The 19,709-nt window shown below is 56.0% G+C and overlaps 3 protein-coding genes across 3 annotated transcripts; 2 read left to right on the top strand and 1 right to left on the bottom strand.

The window, feature by feature from the left end:
* Positions 1-394: 394 nt before the first annotated feature.
* Positions 395-12,362, top strand: CAOG_08500 (hypothetical protein; the record flags this gene model as incomplete). Its single annotated transcript, XM_011271780.1, has 7 exons — positions 395-425; positions 540-701; positions 807-1,145; positions 1,212-1,460; positions 1,553-2,069; positions 2,171-2,717; positions 2,814-12,362. The coding sequence occupies 7 exons, from the start codon at positions 395-397 to the stop codon at positions 12,360-12,362; spliced, it is 11,394 nt and encodes a 3,797-aa protein (XP_011270082.1).
* A 1,435-nt stretch (positions 12,363-13,797) lies between these two features.
* On the top strand, positions 13,798-17,091 carry CAOG_01392 (hypothetical protein). The gene is made up of 2 exons (XM_004349862.2): positions 13,798-16,185; positions 16,384-17,091. Exons 1-2 carry the CDS (start codon positions 13,980-13,982, stop codon positions 16,692-16,694), a joined length of 2,517 nt encoding a protein of 838 aa, XP_004349912.2. The 5' UTR covers positions 13,798-13,979; the 3' UTR covers positions 16,695-17,091.
* CAOG_01391 (hypothetical protein) lies at positions 17,062-19,666 on the bottom strand. The gene is made up of 3 exons (XM_004349861.2): positions 17,771-19,666; positions 17,486-17,649; positions 17,062-17,382 (listed from the first exon to the last, which is right to left on the bottom strand). Exons 1-3 carry the CDS (start codon positions 19,608-19,610, stop codon positions 17,173-17,175), a joined length of 2,214 nt encoding a protein of 737 aa, XP_004349911.1. The 5' UTR covers positions 19,611-19,666; the 3' UTR covers positions 17,062-17,172.
* Between the last annotated feature and the right edge of the window lie 43 nt (positions 19,667-19,709).

Below are 19,709 nucleotides of genomic sequence, written 5' to 3'. Positions count from 1 at the left end.
TTCGCGACAGGATTTGGCGGCTTTTTTTTTTTTTTTCTCAGTCCGTTTCTCAGTGACTTTGCTTTGAAACTCACCTTTTTGGCTCTTGCTCCTTCGACAGGTGATCAAACTATGCAGCGAACTCCAGTTCAACTCTGCCGTGAAAAAGCTGCTGCAATCAAATGCAGCCATCGAATTGAAGCTGGTGCAGAGCTCAGCATTGCAGCGTCAAGCGCCATGGACGTTTTCCCTCATTTTGCGGCAACTGGTTGAGGTTGCGTCATCCATGGACCGGTCAGAACAAGCCCGGCTGAGCATCGTAACGGTGCGTACTTTTTGAACAAACCAAATGTGTGGGTTGGATGGATGGGAAGGCTCATGCGGAAAACTTGGTCACTGTTTTGACTTCCAGGCCATGAATGAGACTATCAAGAGTGCCGAGAAAAGTGCGAAGTTGCGCGTGTGAAACTTGCTATGCGATGGTGAACCTTGGGGGGGGGGACGGTGCAGACTGACTGACAGACGTGGTTGAACACGCGCGCTTCCCTTTTGTTTTGCAGAAAATCTGAGCATCGTCGTGCCAAAACTGTTCGAGCACCTCGAGCGTGTTGTCGCCGACTCGCAAGTCAGCGATGCCATCTTTGTGGAATATGGCAAACTCCTCGAGTCGATTGTATCTGTGCCGTCATACGCCTGCGTGCTCACACAAAAGCAGTTCCACGGTAACGAGGGGTTGTTCCTTGAGATCACTCCACTGACCACCATCCTTGGCTCGCTCCTCACTTACGCCTGCCTTGATGATGCTCTGGCTTGATGTTGCTCCATAGCTTTCTGGGGACGCTATTCGATACACTGGGCGCGTGCCGTCTCCAAATCCAACATGCGCGTCGACTTTGATCGGAGCCAGTGTGCCGCAGTGCTCTGCGGCCTCCTCTCTCATGCACAGTGGATGCAGTCGGCCGAAGAACGACGCAAGGTGCTGAATTTTTTCAGTCACTTTACGGATGACCGAGACGACAAGTTCACCTTCTCGGCGTCCTCCGTGCAACTCTCTGGCATCGTCATGGAGCAGTTCGTTGCTAACGGAGCGCTCGACGATGCCCGAGAGCTGGGCAACCTGCTGTCTCCCGTGCTATGCGAACCGAATCGATGGCGACGCGACGTGAGTGCGCTGCGACCCTCAATCCGCTTTCTTCACCTTCACACACAATTGCTGCTGTTAACACGACCAGCCTTTTCAAAGTCCGAGAGTGCTAGCAAGAAGGGTCGCCCAAGCTATCCCGCTAGCACCTTGTCCGCGTTGTTTTGGGAGTCTATATGCCGTGACCTCGAGGTCCCGGATGCATTTCAAAGTCGCACCACTCTTGATACGATGGTGGTGTTTGCTGACTGGGCTGCAGATGTACTCCACTTGCAGCTTGCATCGCACCTGCACGCTGCTCCTCCTCCTCCTCCTGCAGCAGAGGCACGCGATCCGAAAAGTAAGAACTGAAAAAAGAATTCAACCGTTTTCTTCCAAGCGAATGCGACAAAAGTGCTGACTCTTTTGTAACAACCTGGGGTTTTTTGGTAGAGCCGCGTATTCTTGCCAATGCGTCGGCGTCCAACGCTCTGATCTACGTGCTGGAACAAGTCGCTCTCTTGTCTGAAAACAAGCGGTCGCCCGTGTGGCTTCGCGTGCTCGCTCTGGCCATCCAACGTTGCTCTGTCGTGGGCAGCGAGTACAAGACCTTACAGCTGCCAGAGGTCGTTGAGACAGTCTCCTCGCTCGTGTGCAAAACGCGCATGCAAGCGCCCAACGCACGTGATGTGCTGGACGGAGCGTTGAGAGCTTTCGCCTCCTGCTTTGCCCTCCAAGTCGCCTCGCACGACTGCCGCCTGGTAATGCAATTGGCCTCGACGACGGACCAGCTGCGTCGATTGTCGTTGCATCTTGTCCGGCGTCTGGCGGTCGCTCAGCAGCCCGAGGTCTGCTTTCGATTGCTCTCGCTCCTCCTCGCAACGAAATCCGTCGATGTTGCCGAGCTGTTTCCATCGCCATCGGCCGTCGCCAACATTCTCGCCACCTCTTGCCCCAGCTCCGCGTCTCTGTGAGTTTCAAAGCAACACATGATGAAAAGAAGCGAGTCCTCGCTCGGGATTTTCGTCGTGAAATTGGCTAACTTGAAGGGAATATGTGACCTGAAAACAGATCCATCTTCCACGCAGCTCTTGTATTTTTATTGACCTACTTGTCTGTTGAGTCGGATATCGCGTTGCGAAACGCCTTCCATCCTTCGGCCGTGCAGGCCGCCTGTGGACACTTGATTCGAGAGTGCGAGAACGAGCGGCATCCCGAGCACTCTATGGGATCTGACGTGGCGTTCCAGGCTGATGCTGCGCTATTGTTCTTGCGCTGGCTTGTTCCCTCCACCCCGTTCAATCCTGCAACGCTCTCAGGCATGCTGCAGGGCCCGAATTTCCCCAATTCGTCGTCTGCCGCCAAATATTTCGCGCGCCAAATTCCGACGATTTCGCCAGACCTGCGAACGCTCGCCGACTTGCACGCTGCCGCGTTGGCCTGCTTTGGTCGTACATCCCTTCGCCCCGAAAACGCCCAAGACGTCCAGTCATGGCTTGTTGGCCTGCAATATCACTATCTGTCCGACGTTCAGCTGCTGGACGACGTCGTGTGTCGCTTGAAGCGGCAATGGGTGGATGTTGCGTTTCGCGGTGCATCCGCCCGACATGCACCGACGGTATGCGAGGGAGGTGTTCGACAGTCCATCTCTGGGCACTCCGCATCCCCTGTTGCAATAGGAGCGATCGTGAAGGCCATTCTCTCGCTTGAGCAGCTCGACTCCATAGACAAGCAGTCGAACCCCGCCATTTTCACTGCTGCTGGTTCGACCGCTCCATTGTCCTCCACAAAGAAAGCCTCGCCGGCTGTCGCAGAAACGCTGGCACCGCTCTGTTATTGGACCAGCGTGATCAGCAAGTCCGTCTTTTCCTTGTTTCAGTCGGCACACCAAGCCCCTTCTGCCGGAGTTGGTGTGGGGCTTGAAACAGCGGTGTCTGCCATCGACAAGTTCTTTTCGCGTTGGTCTGAGCGTGTAACAACGACGCTTTCTGGTCCAACGCCAACCCTCGAGGATCGGATCCAGCTGCTAGAGCTCATGGAAAAGGTGCTGGCGCCGCCATACTCGCTGCACTCTCTGGCATTGTCCTCTCATCGTCAGTTCAGCGATGCTCCCGATAGCAGTAGTGGTTTCTCACGCGCAGAGCATGCGTGGTGTCGATTTGTTGCATTGTTGGTGAACGCATCCAGTTTCGGCAGCGCAGTCGCTGTCGCCCTGCCAACCTTAACGGGAGTGAGTGTCTATCGTTCGCACGAGTCGTCTGGTGCTCAATCAGCCCGGGGATTGTCGCTGCCGAGCAGCGCCCCAGGCAGCAGTGGCAGCTACGACGATAAAAAGCCCAAGGTCGTCCCGAAATCTCGCTTCCTTTCGAGCTCCTTCCAGCAACGAACTTCCGCCGACTCCTCTTCCGTGGTGATTGATCTGGATGACGACGACGATTTTGGTGCCTTTGGGACGAGCACAGTGGAGGAACATGCCGGAACCAACCCTGTGGACGCAGACCTGGACATTCGTGCGATCGGACCTGGAGATCGCGATTGGCTGCACCTCTTGGGATCGCGTGTACTCTTGCACTGGAGCCGCTTGAGCTTTGCACTTGCTGCAGAGGCGCCCTCACTTCCCAGTGACAATGCTGTCCTCATGGAGACGAGGTCTAGAGTCCCTGTTCCAAGCGCGCTGGCTGTGACCCGAGGCTGCGAGCTCCTTCAAGGACACTCGCGTGCCTTTGCGTCTCTTTCTTCTGCACCGTCATGGGTGGCGCCTGGGGTTCGCATTGCGCAGGCTATTGGCTTACTGCAGACAGTGCAGCACGCGCTCGTTCTGACTGCCGAGCACAGTCGGCCGGCCGAACACGACTCGCCTCTGACCGACGTACTCTCCACCGCCATGGATTGTGCCTTGGATGTCTGTCGCCAGTATCTTTCTTCCTGCCAGTTGGCGGCGCTACCCGCGATTCATGCTGCGCTGCTCGGCCTACTCGGCGAACTGCGGCTGACCATCAGCGTGGCTTGGACGTTGAAGTGGAAGGTTGGCTCTTCCCATGCTGTCGCTGTGCGCGAAATCCTGGTGGCCCTGTGCCCCACTCACCAGCTTGATGTGGTGAACTACACTCGGACCCTGCCGTCCTTGGCCTGTGCTGCGGAGCCAATGGACTTATTTGACGGTGTTGGCAATGCCGCACGACCTTCTCCTCCTCCTCCTCCTCCTCCTCGACGCCGCCAGTTCTTGGGCTCGAGTCCCAGTATCGGGCGTTCGACCGCTGTTATTGCCGATGCAGACACAACGACGGACGATGACGACTCTGAGTTGACCGACATGGACACGTCCACATCACCATTGCGCCAGCCGCCATCTGCGCGCCAGCCTCCGCCTGCACCGCGCCGACAACACTTGGCTAAATCTGCGCTCGCCGATTGTCCCGTCCCGGCATTGCTTGAGTTGGCTGCAGAGGTTGTGGCTCTCCATGTTGCGCACGACGCGCTGACGTGTACTCGAGCTCAGGTCTCGACGCTGGACTTGGCTCTGCTGGCCTTTCTGTTCTCCCCAACCGCCCGAGTTTCCCTAACAACAGCGCCACATGTGGTTGCGTTCTTTGCGTCATCCAGCGCGCCAGATATGTCACCGGTCGAGATCGACATTCGTGAGCGCGCGATCGTTGCCGCGTTCCTCGCTTGGCTCTTCCCGCGTGGACACTCCCAGTCCTCGCCGCACTCCAGCCTCGGAGTCAAACTCGGACGGTCTACTATGCGATGCTGTGACCACGAGCATCCCGCACGGCTGATGCTCGTGCTGAACGCATTCACTCAGGTCGTGCAGTATTCGCTGGGAATGCGAACCTTTGGCGCTGCGTTGGTTCTTTCTATTCTTCAGCCGAGCGATTGGCACGTTTCCGACGTGTCGCAAGTTGTTTGCTCTGACACGGCTGCAGCGGTGGGCAACTCTTCCTTCGCTGACGCATGTGCTCTCGTCAACCTCGCTCTGGAAAGCACCACTACCCTTCGATGCCGGCCGGCCTGGAAAACAGAGCTCTTGCTCGCATGGTGTGTCGACGTCGGGAAATCACTTGTGCACTTCCCCTATCCTGCGTTGGTGCAGTCTGTCAAAGCCTTTCACGATGACTGGCTTCTTGACATGTGCCTGGCGTGCGTTGATGATCCCGATGGATACGAGGTGTTGTCCGAGTGTCTGACCGCATGTCATGCGCACATCCTGCCCTCCGAGTCCGACGATTCTACTCTGGACGCGGCGGTGCGCGAAAGCCTGTCGGCTTGTCTGGAGCGGTTTTACCCAAAACTGATGGCCCGCCACTTGGCACAAGAAAGTGTCATGGTGAGAAAGCTACTTGCACAGTACAGTGAGCGCCACTCGTTGCAAGACCTGGAGCGACAACATCGCGAGGAGACGATGGCCGAGCTCTTCCTGCTCGTTGCACCCAACCCGCCCCCGATGCAGCAGTTTACTCTGCACGGCCAGATCGCCCTTGAAGCCAGCCATCTGTTTTCGGCAGTCAATAGTGGCGCGCCGCAAGGAGAGTTGACGTTGATGCATTTGCAGCTTCACATTCCAAACCTCGCGCTGGGCTGTCTCTCTATCGACCATGGCTTTGCCAACCAGTCCAGCGACACGCACGGCAGCAGCTCAACCATCTCCACGACCCAGCTTGAGCGAGCTCTCGAAAAGTGGACTCGTGTGGACGCACTGCCTCCAGACGAAAACTTTAAACGGCTACAAGTCATTCACACACACCTCTGCGTTGCCCTCGAGCAGGCAGAAGGGTGTGAGCAGGAACTGCGGCGGCGTATGCAAGTTTACGTGTTGTTTCTCGCGTATAGCTGCTCGCAAACGCCGCACAGTGTTGGGTTTTCCCTCCATGTGCTGTGCGCCCTCGCGCGTCTGCTGCGCTTCCCTGCGCTTCACTTGGCCGTTGCGCAAGTCCTGTCGTTTGTTTGCGAGGGGATTCTAAACACACCGTCGGCAACCGACCTCAACCCCGACTTGAGGTTTCTTCCGGACTCTGCCAAGTTCCATCTGCAGCCGATTGTGTCGTTTCTCATGTTTATCGTCTGCCACGCGGCGCAGTCGAGCATCGGAAAGGATGGGCAGCGCGTGCATTACGTCTTTGAGCCAGCCACCATCGCTCAGCCCCTCGAGCGGTGGCTTGCCCCAACCATCACGCAAAACCACCTTGGTCGTGAGCTGATCGCTCATCAGCAAATCCTTGCCGCGCAGCTGTGTGCTGATATTGCATCCAAGCTGATCGTCCCAACGTGCAAAGCCCCGAATCTCTCGAGGCTTGCAGTAGCGGGGAACATGCTCCTTCCGCTAGCGGAGATTGGCTTGCTGCCGAAGGTGGAGCCCTCCGGTGCTCCTTCTCCTTCTCCTTCTCCTTCGTCTTCTTTGTCAATCTACCCTTCGAAATTGCACCGTGCTGCAAAGCAGCTATGCCGAGCTGTGAATAGTCTTGCCATTCAAGTGCGTCCGCAGCAGCTTGGCTCGCTCATGTTTGTCATACGTCGGTTTCTGCTCCTGGCGCGAAGCATGATGACATGGAGTCTTGTGCCCTCGTACATTGTGCGAGTGGTTGCTGTCCAGGGCCTGCACGAAGCGCTGTCAACCTCCAAAAGCGAGCTTGCAGTGCTGATGGCGCATCCCGAGCAGTTTGGGTTTATCGTGCCCGTTCTCGCTCAGCAGCTGCGCTTGCTCACCCACGACGAGGATCCGATGGCGGCGGTGGTGGCGGATGCTACCGCGCCCCGGGCCAACTGGGGAGCTGCCCTTTCGAGCTCAATTGCCCTCACGCGACAATGGGCTGTTCGCTGCCTCGGCGAGCTGGGTGCCATGAATCTCGACTCTGACACGCTGTTGCCCGCGCATCTCCCGACGACCGTCTTGCTAGATTTGCGCATGCCACCCATGAAAGTGCTGAACTTTCACGCTGCGCACGCCAGGCCGAGCGCTGCCCAGGAAGGGCTGCCCAGAGGCGAGCAGTATGACATGGCGGAAGTGTTTCGTTCGTTTGAAGCGTGGGATGGCTCATGCATCGCTTCAGTCATTCCATCGACCCAGTGGCTAAAATCCATTGCGCCTGCAATCTGTGCTTGCGAGGAGAAGGCCGAGGAGAACACGCTGTTTCGCTTGTATGTGACTGCGAGCTTGCTTGGACACGGCTCTGCCGCATCCTACCGCATCATCGTGCACACGCTGCAGCGCATTTTCCTGACAGAGGTCGGGGGTAATCTATGGAGCGTCGCTTGCAAGTCCTTGGAAGCCCAGCCAGTGCTGACAAGGGCGGTTGTGTACTACCTCGAGCTGCTCGTCCGCGACCAAGAGACTGCTCTTCCGGCTTCGCGGCGAGAGCTCGACATGTCACCTCTCGCTGCGCCCAATTTTTGGCTCGTTCAGAACGCCACGCCGACACAGAGCTTTGCGGGCTGGGTGTGCGTGCTTGCCAGCCATCTCGCCAACAGCGGAGCGGCATCCTCGGAATTGCAACAATTCTGCGATATTTGCGGCGATCAGCCACAGTTTGCTCAAGTCGTGCTGCCAGAGCTGGTTGTGGACACCATTGCCTCTGACGGGCGAAGCACCACGACGCAGGCGCGCGCCAAAATTGTCGCGGCTGGCATCAACCACTTTTTTGCCCACTGCAGCTCGCAGCCAGCACCCGCTGTTCGAACGATGCTTTCAGTCGTCCTTCGACTGTATGCGCTTGAGTCTTTCAAGCTGAAAGGCCCGGCATCGACATCGCCCCGGCTGTCCATCTACCGTGGTGGCGAGTTTGCGCCTCGGTTGGACTGGCTGCAGATTGCTCGAGCGGCTCAACAGTGCGGCGCTCATCTCACATCGCTCATGCTGTTGGAGCTGTGGCAGGATGCGTCCAATGCGGCAACCGAAGTGTCCGCGATTGCCTTGCTGACGGACGCTGCTGGACAAGTGCAAGGCGCCTCCGGAACAACTCCACGGCGAAGCACGAAACGAACAGCAACTGGGTCTGAGGTGCCAGCCCCAGGCGTCGCCTCGCCTGCGCCCTCCAGTGTGACCCCTTCGCTGGCTGCTAGCGACCAAGAGCGGGACTACCGGTCCCTGCTGCTGACTGCGGCAGCCCGAATCGCCGATCCAGACAACATGAGTTCGCTGACCGATGCGTGGGACTTGAGCTCACAAGAATGCATGGCAGAAACCGAGGGGGATTGGGGCCGCGCCCTGGAGCTGTACGATTTGCAGCTGGCTTCCGTCGGGACGGCGCCTCCACGCCATCCAACAACACCTGCCATTCTGCCCTCGCTTTCTGCTGCTGCTGCTGCTGCTGCTGTTGCTGTTGCTGCTGGCGGGATTTCATCGCTGCCTCCCTCCTCTTCGGTGTTGTCCCTTCCCACATTGTTCGATGCTCTGCAGCACAGAGCCGCTGGGGAGCAGATGCAAGATTCCCACAACCCGGCGCAAACAGGCATGCTGAATGCGCTGCGCCACCACGGAATGCGTCCGCTTTTGGAGACCTTTTTGCGGGGCTTGGAGGGCACTGCCGCTGCACACTCATCAGAGCATGCGAGCGCCGCGGCATCTGCCTCTAGCTCTAGTTTATTGCAGCACCAGCTCGCAGCCGCGTGGCGCAATTGCCAGTGGGACGTTTCGCTGGATGCCAAGAGCTCGGCCGCTGTTGCAGCTGCCGCAAGCCAAAGCCATGGCAGTGGCGACAAGCTTCATGTCGCGGCCTACCAATCTGCCTTGTACGCTGCTGTGCAGGTTGTGGTCACCCTTCCAAAACACGGAGTCCACCTCAGCATCGACCGCTGCAACGGCGACCTTGCGGTTGCTGTCATGGAAGGCGGTCTTTCAGCCCTTTGTGCGACAATGCACGAAGAAGAAGTCCCTCACAGCCAAGCGCTGCTTGCAAGGTTGCAGGCTGCCGTCGAGATTCGGGAGGCGGTCCAGCTACGACAACACTTGCAAGCATCGTCCAGGACCAACTGCTTCGCGCACGCTCAATCGATGATTGGCGCGTGGCGCAACCGGTTGGCCACGTTCCAACACGGCGTGCTTTCCAGCGCATCGTTTGATGCCGTTGAGCCATTGCTTGCTGTGCGCATTTCGCTTCTTCAAGGCTTGGCGGACCTTGCGCAGAACGACGTGTCGCCCCGTTCGCCTGCAGTCGCCTCTGCGGCCTCGTTGCTCATGAATGATATGGGCCAACATTTGCTTTTTGTCGCAAAGTGGGCCCGAAAGGTGTCGCGGTTGCACGTTGCAGCGCATGCCCTTCGACGCATTGAATTGACAGCGGCCAAAGCAAGTGCCGGAGCATTCGCCGAGCTTGTTTCGTTCGAAGGACAAATGGAGAGCGCCAAACTCGCATGGGCACGCGGCCAGCAAACTCACTCGTTCCGTCTTCTTCAGCGCAGCATTGAGACGCTGACGCGACGTATCGAGTCGTTGACTCTGCTCGCTCCAGCAACCATCCCGAACGATGGCTCCAGTCTCGAAGCACCACCAAGTGCGTCGCGCTCCGAGTTGCTCGTGGCGTTGGCTCGCGCTCGACTGCAAGCGGGCGAGTGGCTGGCTGAGGCGCGCGCACAGAGCCCAAGAGTCATTCTGGAGGACTATTTTGAGCTTGGCCGCCGAATTTGCCTCGACCCGGACGGAGTGTCACTTCGCGCTCCTTCCCAGCACCAGTCCTTGTCCCAACTGTCCCAGAGTCAAGCCAGTCTGTCATCCCGGCCCGTGTCTCCCCTCTCGGGCGGCGCGTCAGCACTCATGCACCAGCAGGAGGCAACTCCGGTTTGCCTCCCGACCGTCAAGCATGTTGCGAAGGCGTTTTGGCCCGTAGCCAAGAAGGCGTTGGTTTTGCTGGGAGAGTTTGCGGACGCGCAGTACCAAAAGGCGCTCAGCGATTTGCGTTCCGACTGGCACGAGACGCGCGAGCGCTTGCTCGTCAAATCGCGGGAAGAGTTGCGTCAGTTTCAACAAAGTGCTAGTGGTCCCAATCGATCGCACCTGTACCGCATTGAAGAGCAAATCCGGCAAGATGACGAAGAGCTGCGGTCCAGACGGCAGGCTCCGTTCGAGTTTTTGCGCAAGGCGTTGCAAAGCTATCTCGACTGTCTCTGTGCAGGCGAGGATGATGCAAGCGATTTGCTCGTCTTCCGCGTCTGCGCTCTCTGGTTTGAGAACAGCACGGAAGGCTCGGTGAATGCGCTCGTCCACGAGTATGCGTCGCACATTCCTTCCTACAAGTTCCTGCCGCTGTTGCATCAGTTTGCCGCTCGAATGAGCGGCCATGACAACGAATGGGTACAAGCACCGCAAGACGTTGGAGAGAACGGCAGCGCACGAGAATCGTCCCCGCTGCCGGCATCCGCAACTGAAGGTCTTGCACACGGCAGCATCAGCTCGTCCGCGCGCCGCATGCCCGCCTTCCAGGGTGTGCTAAAGAGCATCATCTATCGTTGCGCGATCGACCATCCCTACCACACCGTGCCGATTGTTTTGGCGCTGAGCGACCCGTACGACAACGCCTCGCACAAGCACTTGATTTCCACCGATGAGGCGAAAACGAAAGCTGCCATCATTATGATTTCTCGGGTGACCAAGGCGCTTGAAGCGGGAGGAAATCGAAACGCCGAGGCGATGCGACGATTCTCCCCGCTCGAGGCTGTTGGGGATGCCGACCACCACCACCACCACCACCAACCGAGTGCTGTTGGGCGGCGCTCGAGCAGTATCGACACCAAAGCGACCGCAGACGTTGTTGCTCGTGTCCAGCGAATGTGCAACTTGTATCGACGGCTGATCAACCAACCGCACGGTCTGGATCCAAACAAGACGCACGAGATTCCCGCGCCTTTCCTCAAACTGTCTGCCCAGGATCAGCTACCCCTGCTCACCGCTACGCTTCCTGTCCATCAAGATGGCAACTATGACCAGGCTGAGGAGGAGGAGGAGGATGGTAGCGACGGAAGTGACCGTAATCCCGGTCGCCGCCGTTCAACAAATGATGGCAGTGCAGGCGTGCGACAAGACCGCATGCAACACTTGACGCGGGTCGTCTTTGTGAGCGAGTTTGGGACCACTGTGACAATCGCAGGTGGGCTGAGCAAACCGAGAATCTTGACATGCCGCGGCACCGATGGGCGATGGTACAAGCAAATCGCCAAAGGCAATGACGATCTCCGTCAAGACGCTGTGATGCAGCAAGTGTTTGTTCTCGTCAACCGGCTGCTTGCCAATGACCCAAAGACGCGAGCGCGGCGTCTGCGCATGCGCACGTACCGAATCGTTCCGCTTTCGCAGCAGAGCGGTGTTCTTGAGTTTGTCGAGCACACTCGCGCATTTGGAGATTATCTGGTCGGGTCCAGCACGGGTCGTCCCTCGGCCCACGAACGCTTCCGTCCGAGCGACCTGTCAAAGCAAGCCTGCTCCGAAATAATCAAAAGCGCCGCAGAAGCTGCCCTCAAACTTCGCGACGACAGGCGCAAAGCAGCACCAGGCCAAGAGAAGCACCTCGATGCCCTGATTGCCAGAGCAGAGCAAAAGCGTCTCAAGTGCTTCTTGGACATTCTGAACCGCTTCAAGCCCGTGTTTCGTCACTTTTTCTTTGAGCATTTTGCCGATCCAGCCTCCTGGTATGCTCGTCGGCTGAGTTACACGCGAAGCGTCGCCGTTTCCTGCATGATTGGCTATATTGTCGGCCTCGGGGACCGCCACGTTGTCAACCTCCTTGTGGACCAAAAGTCGGCCGAGGTCGTTCACATTGACTTTGGGGTTGCGTTCGATCAGGGGAAAATCCTGAGAACTCCAGAGCGCGTGCCCTTCCGCTTGACCCGCGACATGGTGGATGGAATGGGTGTGTCTGGCATTGAAGGTACCTTCCGCCGCTGCTCAGAGGAGACCATGACTGTCATGCGTGCGCGTGAAACACAGCTCCTCACCATTCTCGAGGTGCTGCTGTACGATCCGTTGTTCAACTGGACGATCAGTGCGGAGAAGGCGGCCCAGATGCAACAGCCGCAGCAGCCAGAACCCAGAGAGTTGGTGTCCAGCGGCAGCAACAGCGACAAGGACGGCGCAATGATCGATTCCGCCAAGGAGGTTGATCTCGTCGAGCGCAACCAGCAAGCCGAGCGTGTCCTCATCCGATGCAAGCAAAAGCTGCAGGGCTACGAGGATGGTGTTCCGCTGAGTGTTCAAGGCCAAGTCAGTCTTCTCATCCAACAAGCCATCAGTCCGGACAACCTTGCGTTCATGTACCACGGCTGGCAAGCTTGGGTGTAGCCAAAAACAAAACAAAACAACGCATCATGACCTTTTTTCTGTTTATTATTTTTTGTATTTGTAATATGAAAGTTGTATTTTTATTTTAGATCTTTCTTGTTGAGTCAAAATCCAAGCCATTTCTCAGTCGTTCATTTTGTGGGTATTTTTTTTTTCCTTTTTTTTTTTTTTTTTTTTTTTTGTTGTTGTTGTTGTTCTGTAACGCTGCCTTTTCCCTTCCCCCCCCCCTTCCCCTCCCCGCCTCGCCTCACCCGGTCCTCCTCTTTCCTTGTGCTTGCTGGCACGTCTCTCTCCCTCTCATGAGATGCCGGGGAGAGCGAGACGCGGGGAGGACCCCAGTCGGTTACCATTGGTCGCTCCAATCCCCCTCCTCCGGGCCCCCTTTTTTTTTTTTTTTTTTTGCTTTCCCCTTGACTGTTCTTCTCCCTGGCTTTTTGCTGTGTCGTTCTCCGCGCTGCGCCTTCGTCGATCTTTGACCCTTGCGCCTTGCCATTCTCCGTCTTCAGCGGATGGTCTTTTCTCTTGTGGATTTCGCGTTTGGCCTCAAAACGCGAGATCTGTTCTTTTTTTTTTTTTTTTTAACTGTTTTTTTTTTCTATGGCTTTTCCATTGCGTTTAAATTATTTTTTTTTTTTTTTTCAGAGCGTTGTGAAGGAAAGGGGGCTCTTTTTTGTGCTTTGGGACGCTTGACAGACACACCACACACACGCACTTTACCACCACAACCGCCTTCAAATGCACTTGACACGGCCGATGAGTGTCACCCCCTCCTTCGTTGGAGATCCAAGCTAAGCAGCGATGGCGGAGGTGCAAAACCCCCCAAAGTCGAGCGAGACGGTTTGGTTGCTGTGGGATTTTGCTGTTTTTTTTTTTTTTTTTCTTTGAGACCAATGCGCCCCTTCTCCCCTTGTTTGGTTGCGATGCTCAATGCGATGATATGCCATTCGAGACGGTAGTGGTGATGGATGGCGTTGTCTGACGTTTGAAATCGCACCACAGCAAACGAAACGCAAAAAAAAAAAAAAAAAAAATTCAACCGTTTTTCTTTGTTTTTTTTCTTTTTTTTCTTTTTTTTTTCTTTCTTTCACTGCTGCTTCGTTCTGTCGTCTTGCCTCTGGTTTGACTAAAGAGGGGGGTGGTGTTTGTTGCTGTTTGCACAAGTGGACGTATTCGAAGCAGACTGACTTTGAGAGCGGGACTGAGATGAGCGTGCTGCCGTTTGCCACTTTGTGCCTTCATCAACCACTTCACTTCGCGCACCCGCCGGTCGGTTGGTGTTTGGCGGCGGCTGAGAGTGGTTTTGCTTGTTGTCGTTTCATTCAGGCAGTCATTGCATTCTTGTGCCGAGATGGCATTGCCGTGCTGTTCTCCGTTCCTGTTTGCTCACCTTCCTCTGCTTCTTTTGCTTCTTTGCTGCTTCTGCTCACCTCGCCAGATCCCTATCTATTTGACTTGCCAGCTCGCGTTGGCTTGACTTTGAATCTCGGTCACATTCGCCTATCTGCTGCATCCAAGGCCGGATCCGAACAAACCTCCTCCTTCTTCTTCTTCCTCGTACTCGCCCAGGCCCCTTGATTTCTCTCCCCTCGCTTCAGAGAACGAGAGCACAGAACAGTCATGCGCCGATCGCTCGCGGATGAACAATCGGCCTCGCCGCGCCGTGCCCAACGGGCTCGTGTTGAAGATGAAGTGCCAGTACCGTCTGTGCGCCCGTTCGCGCTGGCTGGTCGCACCCAACAACTACAACCGGCCGCCGCTTCGGTGTCGCCGTCATCATCATCATCATCATCACCACATCGCACTATGGGCGCTGGCTCGTCAGCAATCTCTAATTCATCGTTGGAGCCACGACGGCGGCAGTCTGTCTCCGCGCCTACTACTACTACTAGCCACCCCCATACACAGGATCACTGCCGCTGCCATGGGCCAATGCTGCGACAAGCGGTCGAGTGTGCCCAGCAGATGGAATTGAACTATGCTGCCACCATGCCGCCAGACCAACATGCATCCCTTGGCTTGCCTTTTTCAACCCCTTCCACCCCTTCCACTCAATCCTTCTCCCCTTCAATTCGCTCTGGCATGCCCCAACGGCGCCCCAATCGTTGTTTCGCCGGTGTCAACCCGAGGGACATGATGATTTCCGCACCCACCCAGCCACCGTCAACTTCGACGCCCGTTTCTGCGGTTGCCCCAAGTGCTTCTTCAACACCAGCATCCTGGGGATCCTCCTCTTCTTCTTCCTCCTCCTCCTCCTCCTCTGTGGCACAGCCACCTACTGTCTCGACATCCCAGCCCAGCACCGTTCCTGCTGCTAATAACGCTGCCGCAGCCTCAACAGCACCTGCAGCAACAGCAGCCGCGGCCCCTCCACCCTCGCCCGCCGAAATTGCTGCTATTGCTGCGGCCGATGCCATCTCGTATGCCTACTCGAGCATGACACCTGACAACGGAAGCGCGGCGCGAACTCCGACGTCCATCTCGGGACCGGCTGTGAACGACTGGAGTGCTTGGACGGCGTTCGTTTCACGTGCAATTGGTATTCGCGGCACTGGTTGCGCGACGGCCGAGATCATGCGCATGCCCACGTCCGAGTTTTCGGACGGTGCTTTCACTGCGAGCCGTCTTGCGATGACGGTTGATCCCTCACGGCACTCAATGCCCACCGTCCGTGCTCGCGCGACTGCTCTGGCTGCAGACTTGTCGAATGGTGCGCAACCTGGTATTACCACCACCACCACCACCACGGCGCCAATGAACCAAGACGCAGATGCATCGACGCAGTCAAGTAACGGGCACACCATCGTGCCGTCCTCCTCTGTCTCGCGCTTGGAGCATTTCCGCTCCGCGTCGCAGCTCATGTGGACGGGCATGCCCACGTCCGCTAGCGAGACATTTCCAGCAAAGGACCCCTCCGCAGTCCGCTTCCTCTCCCTGCAGAAGAGCTTGACTTGGCCTGGACGGAGCAAGCTCGGCACTGCTCGCCGACGGCCTGCCGAATTTCTCGAAGTCGCGGCCTCGGCACATGCCTACACGCGTGTTGCTAAGGGCTCGTCTGTTCTCGTGCTGCAGGGCGCAAGCGATGGCGTGCTGCATGTCCTGCGTGACGCTGATCTGATTTCGTTTGATGTGTTTGAGCTCGCGCGCGTGACCAACGGCCGACCCTTGTTCTTCCTTGGCATGTACTTGTTTGAGCGCCACGGATTGGTGTCGCGCTTCAACTTGGATATCGTCAAGCTCCGCTACTTTTTGAACGAGGTGGAGACGAGCTATCAGAGCAACTCGTACCACAATGCCACCCATGCTGCTGATGTGCTTCAGATCATGCATCATTTTGTCATCCAACCTCCGCTCTTTGGCGTGCTTGAGCCCTGCGAGGTGATGGCTCTCCTGCTCGCATGCATTGTGCACGACATGGATCATCCCGGTTTCACCAACGCCTTCTTGGTCAACACCCAAGATCCCCTTGCCAAGCTGCACGGCACCAAGTCGACGCTCGAGCAGCACCACTGCGGCGCTGCAGCTGCTCTCCTCGTGCCGGGACCTGCCGATCTCTTGAGCTCGCTCGACCAGAACGATGCGCTTCGCGTCCGCACGCTTCTCGCTGCGCTTGTTCTGGCCACAGACATGAGCGATCACGCACGAATTGTTTCGGCGTTCAATGCGCGTCTCGCCTCGCGCAATTTTGACCCGCTTGCCAATCCCACCGATCGCGTCCTGCTCCTTCAAATTTCAATCAAATGTGCCGATGTCAGCAACCCCTGTCGACCCTGGAACCTCTGCGAGGCTTGGGCCGAGCGGGTCATTGACGAGTTTTTCACACAAGGTATGAAATGTGGATCTGGAGCGCTGGATTTCTTTTGCGGCGGCCGACCGAGAGAGGGAAGTGTTTGTGAAACTTGGCTGACCCCACTGATTGCTTGTTCTCGTGTGATGTTGCCTTTGTTTTTTTTTTTTTTTTTTTTTTTTTTTTTTTTTTTTTTTTTTTTTTTTTTTTTTTTTTTTGTTTCTTTTTCTTTGGCAGGTGATGAAGAGCGTCGCCGCAACATGAAGATCTCGATGAACATGGATCGCATCACCACGCATGTGGAGCAGGTCCAGGTTGCATTCATCACGCTTTTCGTCATTCCACTGTTTGACTCGTTCTGTCGCACAATTCCGACGAACGACATGAAGTTTATGTTTGAGCAAGTCCTGGGCAATATCGAGCGCTGGAAAGCTCGGTATCAAGCGCGCACGTCGCAAGAGCTCAAGCATCCTCCCATTGTAATTCCGTCGGCTGCCGTCCCTGCCCCTGCGCCTCAAACCTCGTCTGCTGAGCCAATGCGAAGCTAACAGGGTCGGATTTCCTGGCACTTTCGTTGCCTTCTTGGCCTTGTTTTTCTTTTTGGGTTTTCTTTTTCGTTTTTTGTTCTTCTTCTTCTTCTTCTTCTTTTCTTGCACCTTCTTACTTGGCATAGATTGTCATCCCCAAACTCCGGCAGTATTGTGGGATGATGCCTTGCTATCCTTTGATTCCCCTGTTTGACATTTTTCTTCCCAGATCAAACGCCTTCTCTTCGCTTTTTTGCAAACACCATTGTTTTCCACATCCCCGCTTTATTTTGATTCGGACCGAGTATTTTTAAACAAATGGCCTTGTGCTTTTGGTTGTACTTTTTTTTGTTGTTGTTGTTGCTGGCTTGTCGTGAATTTCATTATCCCCTTTTATAAAAAAAATATCTTCAACGAAGAATTCGAGTTTTTCAAACCCCCAATAAGCAAAATCGGGGGGTCATAGAATTATTGAATAACAATCATTTTGGCTCTCATTCTACACAAACCCGCTTGGAGAAGCCACTTGATACTCGACAACTTGGTGTGAGGGAAGGCTGAGGTGCGGCTGATCAAACAAGCCTCGCGATGACAGACTAGCAGAATTGGAGTCTTCGACCACACGGTGCTGCTCTGCCCGCGCACGCAATGTCGGAGACGACAGTGGCGAGTGCTCAGCAGAAGGTAACGACTTTGACGGGTCGGCCATCTGCGATAAGTGCATTAAAAGTGCGCGAACGTGAGTCACAACAACCTGCACAAAAAGAACAGAGCACTAAACTGCTGCCAGTTGAGGGAGTGAGTCGCGGTACCTTCTTGAGTATTTGATTGAAAGCGAGCTGACGAGGAGAATGGTCGGCAACCCGGGATTGCGTTGTCAAAATTTTCGGCGCCTTTGCTTGAGGGGAGTTTGCTTGCTTGAACTTTTTGATTGAGTCACGGAGTTGCCTTCGATCGTCGTCAAGTTTGGCCAGAACTGTAAATGGAACCAAATCGGAAAAAAAGGAACAATGGTTGAGAAAAACGTGCAACAACAACAACAAAACACCCCCCTCGCCAATCTGGAAGCAGCTTTTGCACGATTCTTGTTTCTTTACCATCAGAAGGAGTCGCCACTGGACTTGCATCCCATTGGGAAGCCTCCTTGCTGTGGTGAGCAGGCGTTGCAAAACCTGGCTGCTGCTGCTGCTGCTGCTGCTGTTGCTCGTCTTCAGGACCGTTCGAGTGCTGCCACTGATTCTTTCGTTCAAGACGATACTCTTGCAACTGCGACTGCTGGTGTTGGATTGTGGCTTGCAGCTCTTGCTCTTGAACTTGGTGTCGCCGCAGCTGGGCATGCAAGTCGTTAAGGCTGGCTTGAAGCTGCTGAATTTGAATGTCGTGCTGCTTGGCTTGTTGCTCGCGCTCTCCCTGGTACAGATTCAGTTGATTTTGAAGATCTCCAATCAGGGTTTGTTGCTCCTGGATTGTGACATAATGCTCTTCCATTTGCGACGCTTGTTGTTGCAGATTTGCCCCGTCCTGCTCAATTTGTGCTTGTTGCTGCTGAAGTTGCTGCTGCAGCTGTTGCATTTGGGCTTGTTGCTGCTGAAATTGCGCCTCATACCGTTGAATTTGGGTTTGCCGCTGCTGGAGTTGGGTTTGTAGCTGCTCGAGTTGCTGCCGCTGTTGCTGAACAAGTGCATGGTCTGCGTCATGCACCGGCTGTTGCTGCAGCTGTGCTGCCTGTTGACGAATGGCATCCTGCAGTTCTTGCACTTTGGCCGCGTGGTTCTGGGCGTCTTTTTGAAATTGCGCTTGCTGGTCGTTCAACCGTTGTTCAGCATTCTGTCGGACTCCTCGCAACTCCTCTCGCAGCTTGGCAGCTTCGGCCCGTGCATCGGATAACTCCTGCTTGCCCAGCTCGGCAGTCGCGCGGAATTGCTCAATCTGTCCTCGGTAGGTGGCAATGTTGCGGCCGGTCGTTTGGAGTTGGGCCTCGAGCTTGCGATACTCATCTTCCTTTGCGCTCAAGACATGTTTCTGGCTCTCCGCCACGGACTTCAACGTGGCACACTGACTTTCAACCTGCTTCAACTCGGCCAGGGCAGAATCGTAGTGCGCGCTGAGATTCGCGTGCTTGTCGTCAAGCTCGGCATGTTGTGCATGCAATTCTTCCCACGCTGCTTTGTACTGCTGCAAGCTGGCAAACTCGGCCATCCCAAGCGAGACGAGTGGCGACACAGCCGTGTCAGGGAACGAGCCAGAAGCGCCGTTGCTGTGAGCTGTGCCGTCGCTGCCCAACGCGTTCAGCTGGACACTCGACAAGTTGAGGTGTTCGCCATCCGATGCTCGGTTTGCGCGCGTATGCTGATCGGATAGCGGCACATTCACGGCATGATCGAGCTGCGGCTGCAAGTCGTCGAGCTCCTCGAGCAGATTGTCATCGCGGCTTGCCTCTGCGCTATCCTCGTCGCTGCTCGCCGGAATATCGTGGGTAATGTCCAGCTCGTGAGGAGCGTGATTGGCACTACTATGACTGTTCCACGCTGGTTGTCCGTGGTCGTCGTGATTGTCATTGTCATCGTCGTCCTCGAGGAGCAACCCGTTCAATCCATTCAGTCCATTCAGCAGGACGCCTTGAGAGTGGTGGTCGTGCAGGGACAGTCCACCGCCACCGCCTGCGCGCCGCCGCCGCAACGCCGCCTTCAGCTGGTCGATCTTGATCTGTCGGATGTCAATGTCCTTGGACAGCTGTGCGACGCGGCGCGTGTAAATCCCTTGCAGCAGCCGCAAGTCCTGTCTCGATCGCTCGTCGGCCTCCTTCGCCAGCCTCGCCTCGGTCAGCAGTCGCTGGATGTCACGCTGTCCCTCGGCGCTGCGTTGCTCGGTGAGTGCGCGGTGCTCGTCCAGCAGCTGGATGCACTGGGCGCAGGCCGCTCCCGACGACGACTGCATTATTGAGCAGCAGCACAACAGCAACCCGAAATTTGAAAAAAAAAAAAAAAAAAAAAAAAACAAGGAAAAGTGACTGAGAAAACGCACCAATACAACTTA

Source organism: Capsaspora owczarzaki (genome assembly GCF_000151315.2).
Source record: "Capsaspora owczarzaki ATCC 30864 unplaced genomic scaffold supercont2.2, whole genome shotgun sequence".
NCBI lineage: Eukaryota > Filasterea > Ministeriida > Capsasporidae > Capsaspora > Capsaspora owczarzaki.
Note: the sequence above shows the minus strand (reverse complement) of the source record. Positions and strands in the feature narration are given on the sequence as shown.

What these genes read in the sequence shown, in the direction of transcription:
- CAOG_01392 (XM_004349862.2), top strand. Translation starts at nt 13,980, where the DNA reads ATGCGCCGATCGCTCGCGGATGAACAATCGGCCTCGCCGCGCCGTGCC. An exon ending in TGACGAGTTTTTCACACAAG is followed by an intron (nt 16,186 to 16,383) that starts GTATGAAATGTG and finishes TTTCTTTGGCAG; the next exon opens with GTGATGAAGAGCGTCGCCGC.
- CAOG_01391 (XM_004349861.2), bottom strand. Translation starts at nt 19,610, where the DNA reads ATGCAGTCGTCGTCGGGAGCGGCCTGCGCCCAGTGCATCCAGCTGCTG. An exon ending in AGTGGCGACTCCTTCTGATG is followed by an intron (nt 17,650 to 17,770) that starts GTAAAGAAACAA and finishes TTCCATTTACAG; the next exon opens with TTCTGGCCAAACTTGACGAC. An exon ending in TCAATCAAATACTCAAGAAG is followed by an intron (nt 17,383 to 17,485) that starts GTACCGCGACTC and finishes CACTTATCGCAG; the next exon opens with ATGGCCGACCCGTCAAAGTC.